We start from the raw sequence: 13013 nt of genomic DNA, 5'->3' as shown, positions 1-13013 counted from the left end.
CCGGGGAGAGACCTTGGAAGGAGCAGAACATTTGGCATGTCCTGGTCTTGCAGTAAGCGAACAGGTCTATGTGGGGAAAAAATCCCCACTTCTGGAAAACAGAATGCATTACATTGGGGCAGATCGACCACTCGTGAGACAGGAAAGACCTGCTGAGTCAATGTGACAAGGTGTTCCGAACGCCTGGGAGAAAGGACGTTACCAGATTTATCGAGTGGGCTATGCAAAAGTCCCAGAGATGGATGGCCTCCTGACAAAAGGGGGAGGACCATGTCCCTCCCTAGTTGCTTATGCAGCACATGGTCATTGTGTTGGCTGTAAACACTGAGACACCATGGCCTCACAGCTGCTGCTAGAAACCCTGGCACACCAGGCGGACTGCTCTCATTTTTGGACATTTATGTGGAATGCCAGTTCCTGAGAAGACCAAAGGCCTTAAATTCAAAGGTGACTGAGGTGAGCACCCCAGCCGAGAGATGACGCGTCCGTCGTCAGGGACATTGAGGGCTGGGGCGGATGGAACGGCATCCCTGCCCACACCAGGGAGGGAGTTAGCCACCATTTTAGGGAGCCTAGGGTGCTCGACGGAATGGTGACTATCGTGACCATTGGGTCCCTGTCCGGGCGGTACACCGAGTTGAGCCAAACTTGGAGAGGATGGAGGCGGAGTCTGGCGTGTTTGGTTACAAACTTGCAGGCAGCTATGGGACCCAGGAGACCGAGACAAGTGCGAGCCGAGGTCGTTGGGAAAGTCTGCAGACCTTGGATGATTGTTGCCATCGCCTGAAACCGCAGCTGTGGTAAGCAGGCTCCGGCTAGATCGGAGTCCAGGATAGCTCCTATGAAGTCTAACCTCTGCGTGGGAACCAGAGTGGATTTTTCTATAGTGATCATCAGGCCTAGACGTGTGAATAGGTCCTTGACGATGCCCACCTGCTGAGTGATTCGTGTCTTGGAGTCTCCTCGGATAAGCCAATCGTCCAGATAAGGAAAAACGCCTATCTGACGTCAACGGAGGTAGGCGGCAACGACGGCCATACACTTGGTCAATACCAGCGGGGCTGTAGAAAGGCCAAACAGCAGGACCGTAAACTGGAAGTACTGACGGTTGGCTAGAAAGCGGAGGTATCTCTTGTGTGGAGGGAAGGTGGCGATGTGAAAGCACGCGTCCTTCATATCGAGGGCGGCATACCAGTATCCAGGATCCAAGGACGGGATAATGGTTCCCAGGGATACCATGCGGAATTTCAACCTTATCATAAACTGGTTGGGTCCTCGCAGGCCTAGGATAGGTCTGAGACCTCCGTTCGACTTGGGGATTAGGGAATAACGGGAGTAAAACACCTTGACACTTTCATCCATCGGCATCTGCACCTCTTGTAAGAGGAATTGCTCATGAGAGGGGTCCCTGAAGAGGGACAGGGTTGGAACAAATTGGACCCCGCCAGGAGGAAGTAGGAGTGGGATCCCGGCCTGTAACTGGTACGCCACCCTTGGGCGCACCTTCAGAAGTTCGTCTTTGGTCCCAGTGGTGGTTGCGAGGGACCTTGATCTTGGCCCTCTTGGAGTCCTGATGGTCGTCTGCGACCACTTCGGCCGCGTCGCCTGCCGAAGTCCTGTCTCTGGCTAGGCACAGAGTACAGCGGTGTGGCTGGAGACGGAAAGGCCTGCGTTTGGTCACTGGCGTATGCACGCCGAGAGAGCGTATTAGGACCCTGTTGTCCTTCACGCTTTGCAGCCTGGGGCAGTCTTTGCCGTGAAGAGGCCTTTACCATCAAATGGTAAGTCCTGAATGGTATACTGCAGCTCCGGCGGGAGGTTTGAAACTTGAAGCCATGAGATGCGCCTCATGGCAACACCCGAGGCCAGAGTCCTGGCTGCTGAGTCTGCTGCATCCAACGAGGCCTGGAGGGAAGTTCTGGCCACCTTTTTCCCTTCCTCCAAGAGGGCAGCGAACTCTTGGCAGGAGTCTTGAGGGAGAAGCTCCATAAACGTACCCACCGCCACCCAGGTGTTATAATTATAGCGGCTAAGCAAGGCTCATTGATTTGCCACCCAGAGCTGTAAGGCCCCTGCAGAGTACACCTTGCGGTCGAGTAGGTTCATTCGCCTAGCCTCCTTTGATTTCGGGGCTGGTGCCTGCTGGCCATGTCATTCCCTCTCCTTAACGGACTGAATGACTAGTGAGCAGGGAGGAGGACGGAGATACAAGTAGTCGTACCCTTTAGAGAGCACCATATATTTATGCTCGACTCCCCTGGCCGCAGGAGGGATAGAGGCTGAGGACTGCCATATAGTACCGGCATTCGCCTGGATGGTCCGAATAAACGAGTAGAACCCCTCTAGCGGGGCATCCGGGGATAGAATGTCTACCATCATGTCCTCTACCTCCGGGACCTCCTCCACCTGGAGGTCCATATTGAGTGCTACCCTCCTTAGGAGGTCCTGATGGGCTCTCAGGTTGTTGGTGGGCACATTAGAATTGCGGTCCTGAGCATAAGAGCTGTCCGCGTGGGATGACACTGATGTGTGTCTGGAAGGCCATGGAGGTGCTGAAAAGCCATGGGCAGAGTCTCTGTCTCTATCGGACCTTGCCCAACTCGGCACCGGTCGGCGTACCGGAACCTGGAATGAGATCCGGAGATCGACCAAGATCTCGTGGCTCGAGGTCGGGAGTGGCTACGGGAGTCACGGTGCCTGTAGCGGTGCCGGGAGCTGGAACGGTGCCGAGAGTAGTGGGTCGGCAAATGGGATACCGATTGGTGTGGCGAGTGCGACCGGCACCGAGGAGGAGAACAGCACCGGGACTGCAAGTGGCGTAGGGAGCAAGAGTACCAACAAGACCTGGAGAGTCTGTGGGACCGTGATCATGAATGGTGCCGCTTGGCAATGAGATCCCTCGCCGTTGGGAATGTCTCCGTCGTGGAGGGAACAGTAAGCTCAACCACAGTGCGTACCAGGGAGCTGTCAGGCACCGGATTCGACGGCCCTCGTGGGACCGGGATCGACGGTGCCGATGTCGTCAGTGCCTCAGCAGGTGTCGGTGCCGGGTGATCCGACTTAGATGAGCTCTCTGGCTGAGGTGCAGTTGGCACGGAAGCAGCAGGAGCAGTAAGCTCAACCACGGCGCATACCGGGGAGCTGTCAGGAACTGGATTCAGTGGCCCCGTGGGACCGGAATCGATGGTGCCTCTGCAGGTGTCGGTGCCGGGCGATCAGACTTAGACGAGCTCTCGGGCTGCTGTGCAGTTGGCACGGAAGCAGGAGGAGTCTTAGGCTTTCTCGACCTCAGAGAGAGGAAGCGGTGCCGAGTCGACGTCGGTGCCGGCGACGGCCGGTGCCGAGAGGCCTTGGCAGTACCAGTGCGGTCCGGTGCCGAGGAGGCGCTTCTGCCTGCCAAGTGACCAGTGCTCGGTGCCGAAGGCGGAGGGGTAAGTGAAAGTCCAGCTCCTTTTTGTTCTCGGCTTAAAAGCCTTGCAAATGGGGCATTTAGCTGTCAAGTGAGAGTCCCCAAGGCGCTTCAAACAGGAGTTGTGCGGATCTCCTGTCGGCATCGGTTTGTGGTAGGCCGAGCCTGGTTTGAAACCTGGGCTCTGGCACTGGGTGCGGGGAAGGGGCTACTCCCCGAACCACACTATTACTAAACTAAGTATGCTAGTAAAGAAAAAACATATAACTATATATCTCAATATAAAAGGATTATAACTATATAACTATATACACGATAACGAACGAGAACTACGAGTAGCTAGGGAAGTGGAGGTCAGCTAAGCCGCGCTCCACTGTTCCAACAACTGACACGGGCAGTAAGAAGGAACTGAAGGGCGGCTGGGTCGGCAGGGGTATATATCCGGCGCCATAGCGGCGCCACTCCAGGGGGCGCCCAGCTGACCGAGTGTTGCTAGGGTAAAAATCTTCCGATGAACGTGCACGCGGCGCGCACACACCTAACTGGAATGGATATGAGCAAGCACTCGAAGAAGAACTCCCAGATCCTAGTTGGTGAGAACAGTGAGGAATGGGAGTGCCTCCATATCAATTTATCTAGTTGCTCCTGAGGGAGGCTCAGAGACTACCCACCCAACGTTATCTTGGCTAGAAGGTCAGCAGAGGTGATACAGAATGTTGAGAGCCCAGAGATGGTGTCAAAGCAAGTAAAATAGAAAATCCATATTCCTGAAGAATCACTTGGTGAGAAATATTAAGATTGGTAATTACTTTAATCCTTTGCAAATCTAATCACATGTACAATATATATTAACCTAGAACAAGCAAATCTAAAAATGAAAGCTAGTCACCTGTAACCAGCGTTCTTTGAAATAACCTCTGCATTTTCCCACTCTTAGGCCACTCAGAGAAGGAAACTAAGTTAAATTAGAAACATAACTGTTACATACAATGTCAGAATTGAAAATTTTATTTTTTAAGAGCAGTGCAGAACCACACACTCAGACAATTAAGAGTTCTTCACAGTGCTGAGAATCCTGAAAAGTGTCAGGTGAGTAGGTAATGGTTTATAATCAGAGGTTACTCACCTTGTGCAGTTACTGGAGTTCTTCAAGACGTGTGTCCCTAGGGGTTCTGCACTTCAGATGCACTTACACCCCCATGTGCCTTCAATCGGAATTTTTTGGTGGTAGTGCCTGCTCGTGCTGCACACCAAGGGCATATAGGGCTGCACAGGCAAACTGCCCTCAGTTCGTTCTCCATCACAAAGTCCCATACAAGAAACACTGAAACAGTGGAAAGAGGACAGGTGGCAGAGCATTCACAGGGACACACATCTCAAAGAACTCGTTACTGCACGAGGAGAGTAACCTCTCTTTTTTCTTTGAATAGCATCCCTTGGGGTCCCCCATTTCAGGTGACTTTCAAACAGTATCCTCAACATGAGGAAGCTCTGACTTCGAGTCCAATACTAAAAACAAGACTGCATTCCCAAGGCAGCGTCTCATCTAGAAGAATGAACCATCACGTAGTGCTTGGAAAACGTATGTACTGCAGATCAAGCTGCAGCTCTGATGATCTGAACAAGGGGAATGTTTTTGAGTAATGTCACAGAGGCAGAGAAAGAGCTCGTGGAATGGTTAATACCCTAGGAGGAGGTTGTAAATGGGCAGATTCATAACAAGGAATAATACATCCAGAAATCCATCTGGAGAGTCTCTGGGTGGAGACTGTGGATCCTTTGGACATTCAGCAATTGATAGTCCTGGAGATTTTCTAAAAGATCTGGCTTGGTCCAAATAAGAGGCCAGTGTTCTCCTGATGTCTACGGCATAGAAGAGAACATCCATCCTGGTGTGATGTGGCTTCACAAAGAAAACTAGAAGATAGATATCTTAACAGATATGAAATTCAGATGACACCTTAGATAGAAAATTTAGTATGTGGATGTAATGAGACTTTGAGTATGTCTGCACTGCAATTAAATACCCATGGCTGGTCCATTTCATTTGACTCAGGCTCTGGGGTTGTAAAATTGCAATGTAGACATTTATGCTCAAGCTAGAGCCCAGAGTCCGGGCCTCTTCCCCATCACGGGGTCCCAGGATGGATGAAAGACTCATCATTGGGCAAACAGCAAGGAGAATCAGGTAAGGGTCTCAGGCCTGTCTGGGCCACGCTGGAACTATTAATATCATCTTGGCTTTGTCTTGCTTGATCATGTTTATCTCCTTAAATATCAGGGGCACTGGAGGAAATGCATACAGAAGGCCCCTTGTCCATGGAACAAGGAAAGCACTTCCCTCAGTGAGTGAGGGCCCACACCCCCTCTCAATTAAAATTGTTTGCACTTCTTGTTGATTAAGGTAGCAAAGAGATTCACTTCTGTAACTCCCCAAGTCATGAAAATGTGACTGAGAATCCAGGAGTCCATCTCTCATTTGTAATTGCTTGAGAAGTGCCTGCTGAAGTCAGCCATAGTGTTTTGTACCTGAGAGGTAGGCTGCCAAAATTAGGATGCAGTTGGTTATACATTGGTTCCATAGCCTCACTGTTTCACACAAAGAGGATCCCATGCTTACCCGTCCATCACACCAGTTGATATAGAACATGCAGACTACATTGTCTGTCATGATTTTTATGAAACTGCTCCTGATTTAATGGCAGGAAGTAGATACAGGCACTTCTGACTGTCCTCAGCTCCAGGATGTTGATGTGCAACTATGCTTCTTGTGCAGACCATTTGCCCTGAATGGTGTGGATCCCTAAATGTTCTCTCCAACCCACCAAAGTTGCAGCTGTCATTATGGCGATGGCTGGGGAGAGCTGGATGCATGGAACACCTGCACAAACATTGTCTGAGTTTTTTCACCAATTGAGTGTCTTGTACTTGATGAGGGACTGACACCAGTTTCTGCAGGTTGCATTTGTTTAGGGGCATAAACCATCCCTGGAACCATCAAAGGCATGACCTAACACGTTTCACAAAAGTACAAGCTGCCATGTGTCTGACTGGTTGAAGGTGATTTCTTGTTGATGTCTGTGGACTGATTTGAATTTTTGAGATGGGGTTTGTTAAGGCCATGACCCTGTCCATGGGAAGGTAAGCTCTTGCTCATACTGCATCTAAGGATGCCCTTATAAATTCTATCCTTTGCACAAGGCTTAGAGTGGATTTTTTGATGTTAAGATGAAGACCTAGCCTGTGGAACAGAGACACTGCTGTCTTTATGGTGGAGAGAATCTCGGAAGACTGGCTCTTGAATAGCCAGTTGTCAAGGCATGGAAAAACAATTCTCCCCAGACCAAGATAGGCAATGACCACTGCCAATACTTTCAAGAATAACCCTGAGGCAGAAGATAGGCCAAAAGGAAGCACCTGACACTGGAAGTGACCTTGACTGATCAGAAACTGAAGAAATCTCTTGTGAGCTGGACAAATCGTGACATGAACATATGCATCCTGAAGGTCAAAGGCTGAAAACCAATACCCAGTTCCAACAACGAAGTTATAGCTGCAAGAGTCACCATCCTCGATGTTTGTGCTTTCAGCAAGTTGTCTGGGAATCTTGCGTTCATTCACTGCTTCCACAACCAGAGTTAGGTGAAAGATTGGAAAACAAAAATTCAGAGTCCTTGTCTGGACTTTATTTATTTATTTATTTTTTTAAATCAGCATGCTTGCATGTCGGTGGTATTGTTAACGAGGGTCTGCTAGATGGTCTTGGTAGGATCCAATAGGGCCTTATTAATTGGCAAGGCTACTTGAGCATAGGGAGTCCACTGGAGAATATCCAGGAACTTATGCTTTGACTCTGACCTCTATGGGGATCTGTAAAGAGTCTGCAATACATTTCATTAAGTCCTGGGACTGTTTGAAATCATCAGTTAAAGAAGTTGGAGGAGGCATAATCATCTCACCTAGAGAGGATGAGGAGATATTTGTTTGCAGAGTAGCGTCCTTATCTGTTCTGGCCTCCTGCTCTTCAAAGGATTCCTGCATGTGAGGTAAAGGAGGAGGGAGAGATGCAACAGGAGAGTATCCTTCTGTGGTCTCCAAGTGAAAGACTAGGGACACATGAGAATTGCTGTTGATATTTAGAACAAAGATCCCAGGATAACTACTCAGTGGGGTCCATCGGACATGGGAGGTGGCATCCAATGGTGCTTGAATCCGTGTGGGGCATGGATTTGACCTGGGTGTAACTCCCTTCTCTCCCCAAAAGTAACAGGAGAGAAGTTCCTTTGGTGAGTAGGGGAATCCTGCACTGAGATTGGGAGTCAGAAGAGAACTCTTCATCTAAAGGAAGTGCTTTGCCACTTTTAGAAGGTGCTGGAGGACTGAATGGTACTGGAGAAAGATACAGCCTCAGTCACCATGTCACTCTTGCTATCAACAGACATTTGGTAACCATTATTGGTGAAGACTTCAGTTTATCTGAAACAAATAAATCCCTGGAGCGTCTGAATTCCTGTGGTACAGAGTGGGTTGGCATGGGGCAAGTTTCACAGACAGCCAACAGCATAGACTGCTCTATTAAGTCTCATCTGATGGAAGTAGACAGTACTGAAGAAGATGGCTTGAGAGAAACCGAGACAGAATAAGAAGTATGCCCTCTCCCTGGTACATCATCTCCCTGGCCTAGGAATGGAGAGTACTGAGTATGTTGTAGGTGTTATCCTTTTAGGAGTAGAGTGCTTAGACTCCTCCACTGCAGTGTCCTGCTGCTGTGGTATGGAGAAGGATCCTGGTACAGAAGCATGTTTGGTGCCTTTAGTCTTTTAGAGGAGCTCAGAGCTCCAGACACAGGGTCGGTACTGACGGAACATAGAGACTCGGCAGTACCCATATTGGGATGTGAGATCTTCAGTGTGATCTTTGAAGAGATGAAGGCTTTCTCAAAGCAGAGAATTGGCCCTCTGTCTATGAATCTTTCCCGAGTCCTCCAATGATCCTTCCAGAGTAGACCTGGACAAGCATGTAGATATTGATGGGACACTATTCTCATTCAGAGACTGCTGTGTGGGGATGGAGATGGGATCTCCTTGCCTGGATCCAAGGCCAGATGAAGAGAACACTCCATCGTTAAGAGTTTAAACGTTGTCTACAGATTCTTCCTAGTTTTGCTTTCAAAAGCTGAACAGATGACACACTTTTGAGGGATGTATATTTCTCCAAGCAACAGATATACCAGGAATGCCTGTCACTGACCAGCATAGCTTCCCTGCAACTGTGGCAATGTTTAAAACCCAGAGACTCTGGCAAACCCTGGGATGATGGGGATCTTAAAAGGAAAAAATAAAACAAACAAAATAAAAAAACCCAGGGGGGAGGTTTATAGAACAGACCTCTCTACAAAATGAACTATTTATAAAATTAAATTTAAGGAAAGGTAAGGAAAGAAAATGAGACTGAAGACAAGTAGGCACACCAGCACTCTGTCTCAGACCAAGTCCATTGAGAAGCAACTGAGAGTGGTTAGTCTGCATGGCATTATATGCCCTTGATAAGGAGTATGAAGATGGGTATGACTCATGTGTGGCCTCACCAGGATCTACACAATAAATCTCCAATCAAAGGCACAAGTGGAGCACCCATAGGGACATTGCTTGAATTAGAACACGACATTTTATAGTTGTTACTGTAACACCACTTATTCAATTTATTTTATCACCTCCATACCCACTCTTGCTGTTTAGATTTCTTTTTTTTTTTAAAAAGGCAGTTTCAAGTAGGTAGAAAAGAAAAGAAAAAAGGAAAAATCACTAGCTGCGACAAGTGCCTCTACCTTTAGTTTTGAAGGAGAAGTTGCAGTAGTTGCAGTGGTAAGGACGGACATCCGTATGTGTACGAATATGCTTCTTCAACATACTTGGTTTCTTACAACGTATACCACATTCTTCACAGATGTACTTTCCCCTTCCTCTTCCCCGAATATACACGTATTCTTCATTTGATTTGTACCTAACAATAATATGGTAACAGTGAGGAAGTTTGTTACGAAGTGGGTTATTTTCTAGCTAAAGTCCTATGTCAGCTAAAATTAGAAAATCCTTTGTAGAATGAACAGAATTCCAGAAATAATGTAATATGTGAACGAACGATGTCAAAATCAAAGCCTGTCTCTGATCAACTCATGGAATTTTAGTCCTCAGTTATTTTACTAGGTAGCCAACAAAAGGTTTAGAGCGGAATCCTAATGTCTTTAAGACTGGGCTTCCCCCTATACGACAAACATCTAGATTCCAAACTTAAATCGTAAATCTGTTTAACACATACACACACTTCTAAAAACTGTCAATTTTTGTGGAGAGGAGGAAGGTGCTAAAAGAACATCATGTTGGAGACTGAGATCTATGTAACTGGAATAGCCTGGGTTATGACAGTGAAAAATTCCTCACATCTCCCTGCCAATGTATTTCAATCTTAACCTAGTGGGACACCCTTTGGATGAAAGTGTACTTCAGAGTCTGGAGCCATTCATTACTTGGCTTCTCTGCTGAGAAAATCATCCAGGATGCCACTTGAGGTGTTGATTTTTTGTGAAGTGGATCCTACCCATTAGGAAATGGGCGAAGAAAAGGAACATCACTTTGCCTGGAAAGATGGTAACAAACTTATGCTCACCATTGCCCTGGATTGGATTCATGAGCCTAGAAATGAACGACCCTGGGATCTCATTACCAATCACCTAAGTCATGTCGTCTCTCTTCTCTTTGTGCCCCCCCCCCCAAAACCTTTAAAAATGTCAGTGTTACTTTACTATTACAAAGAACTGTTGTAATATGTTACATGGAGGGCACCACATGCAAGTGATTGTTATTTTGATGAGCATTTGATATCTGATGCAAAATGTTACAGTGCTTTATTATTTTCAGTAAAATTTTCAGAGTGCTTTGCAAACTAGAGCTCTCCAACTTTTTCACATAGACTGCATGTGAACAGAGGACCACCATCCTGTCCAGGCCTGATCACTTAGACCAGCTCCCCTCCCATCCACAATCACATACCATCATTGTGGCAGCAACAGAAATCATTTACATGGACTGGTAACATTAGGAAAATACCTATGCCTATGGCCATATCTAGCTATAACATCAGACATTTTTATGTGATGTGATGAGTGTTGTGTTCTTTGAAAAAAATTAATCCCACTCTCTACTGTTTCTTCATTTAATCTTTCTCCTTCTATCTGTGCACCACCATGGAACATATGACTTGCGTTTCTCTAAGGAAAACCAGGAAGCATCCCACAGACCATTGCTGGTCTACATGCCACAGTTTGGGAATTGTTAATTGAAATAAATTGAAAGAGGAAAGATCATCATACTTTCAAACAAAGCCCAGAACCAAGAAATAATTACCCCAATAGTGTTTGGTTAAAAATATATACTTGCCCTCCATCAAATATTTTAACTCTTCTTGGTTCGGTTTTGGTAAAGGAGTTTTCTTTATCGTGCTCAATGCTCGTTTCAGAGTTTTCTTTATTGCTGAATTCACTTGGAGTCAATTTTTTTTTATTTAATGCCCGCTGAAAGAAAATAGGAAATTTATAAATTTCTGACTACAGCTGATGTTAGCACCCTTCATTATGTTATTCAAGTCAGTAAATTAAGAATAAACAAAGTAAAAAAAACCAATTATATGCACAAATATTTGCTTTAGAAGCCATACCTGTAACACTGATTGCAGATCTTTGCAACAAGATCTTCTTACTAAGCTTATTTCCTACTACACATTGAGAGTTTATGGACCCATTGACCCTTATGGAAGTTACTCTCCCATGGCAAATGGGAATGCTGTGAGTTTGCATTCAAAGTGGCCTCCTCATTCTGTTGTCAAGGCCTTAGCTTAGGTGGGGTTATGGAACAAGAATGAAGTTTGGGCAACAAACCTACTTAGTCTTCCGAAATCTGAAGAGGCCCTCCTATGCCTCTCGGCCTCTTTTATCTCTGTGGCAGAAGCCATGAAGTCAGTGGCTGTCATGCCAACTGCAACCTCAGGACTCTCTTAGGTGATGTTCCTCAGCTGCACCAGGATGCTGCTGTCCTCCATAGTTTGACTAGAAGTGAGAAATTTTAGCCATACAAACCAATTACTTCCACTTTCTGTTCCAGTACTACTGGTATAGTATCAGGACTACACTTCATGAGCACCATATACTTGAACCACTTGCTCATTAGAGCTGTCACAGGGGACTACAGGGGACACATCTCCCTCAAAAATTCCTGTCCTGTAGCTGCAATGCTCAGATTCTACCAGGGGCACATGAACCACTAGTATCTCATTGCCTCCAGGGGCGGCTGACAACTGTCAACAGAGATGAAGAGGGGAGAAAGACAGACGTATACAAAGAAGAGATACTTACAGGTTATATTAATTTAAAAATATGTTTATATTTTCACTGTAAGAGTAGTCCACTCACAATTTAGTAACTTTCAAAGCAGAGATTCCAAAACCCCTTGATAACAGTATTCCATATGTGTTTCTTATTGCCAGAGAAAATTAAGAGAGAGTATACCAGTCATCTAACAATGCAAAATAATTTTTCAGTTTTCCCTTGATTATTAAAGAAGGAAATTATTTTCTATCATTTTTTTTTGTAAAGGCTGAATTCTACAACATTTACCAGTTGAAATCTAATCCTTCCAAGTCTAGCGTATTTATAAAATGAGGCAATGATCTAATTAGCTGACAGTTATTACAGCCATGTTTATAAATTGTTCTACCCACATAGCTGGCATACCTAACACATTTTCTAATACTAATAAGCCAATAAAATGGTAGGAGAAAAATATTAGACTCATTATTTAAAATGTTTTTCATTGGCTATAGAAGTGAATGCTGGAGGTTTTAGGATTCACAGAAAAGGCAATGCCTCAGCGATGTATTTACATTGATCGCATATTAAAACACTGTAAACTATATACAATCATCCTGGTATGAAGGGATTGTGCAAGTTCCTCTGTGCCACTTGAGCCATGCTTTTGCTTTCTGCATGTGTAGGCGTATGGTGCAGAGAGGTGCAGCACTGGGGATGGGTCAAAGGAGAAATTAGTATATTCATAATTTGGCATTTCCAAAGACCTTAACAGTCTGCATAAGTGCAGGATGCTACAGCTGCTACTCCAGCATTTAAGATTGATACATTTCTATGTCCTGACTGATGTTGGTCTTTCCTTCCTCCGCTCTAAATACTTCTTCCACATCAAGCCTGATAATTCTGGCTCTGTGCAGTGGAACATAAATTTCACCCTCATGCAAAAATATCTTTATCCTTCATGTTGCATTAACAATATCTACCACTCTGGACAGGAGATACCAGAAGATCAAGTGGCAGTGCAAACTTAACTCAACCACACTGAACTTCCTGTATATTTCATAGCATATGTTATAGCTTAGTCTATTACTTTTTATAGTGTAACATTTATGTTTAACAAGGGAAAGGGGAATAGAAAATGCAATTTCTGTGCAATGCGGCCAGCAGTGTGTGACCATTCCCAGCACCTGGAATTTGCTGACTTTAAGTGCTTGATCTTTCCGTCTTAATGAATTAACTTTTTTT

At 45.8% G+C, this 13013-nt stretch overlaps 1 protein-coding gene across 6 annotated transcripts in view; it reads right to left on the bottom strand.

Annotated features, from left to right (window-relative positions):
• HIVEP1 (HIVEP zinc finger 1) overlaps positions 1–13013 on the bottom strand; it is a 195533-nt gene that overhangs the window by 37136 nt on the left and 145384 nt on the right. For all 6 annotated transcript variants that reach the window (XM_050941557.1, XM_050941556.1, XM_050941560.1 and 3 more), the window contains 2 exons: positions 10846–10979; positions 9237–9412 (listed from right to left, as the gene is read on the bottom strand). In XM_050941557.1, coding sequence (XP_050797514.1) covers positions 9237–9412; positions 10846–10979 — 310 coding nt within the window. The remainder of the gene's footprint in view (positions 1–9236; positions 9413–10845; positions 10980–13013) is intronic.

Source organism: Gopherus flavomarginatus, chromosome 2 (assembly GCF_025201925.1).
Source record: "Gopherus flavomarginatus isolate rGopFla2 chromosome 2, rGopFla2.mat.asm, whole genome shotgun sequence".
Taxonomy (NCBI): domain Eukaryota; kingdom Metazoa; phylum Chordata; order Testudines; family Testudinidae; genus Gopherus; species Gopherus flavomarginatus.
This window is presented reverse-complemented; position numbering and strand designations above follow the sequence as displayed.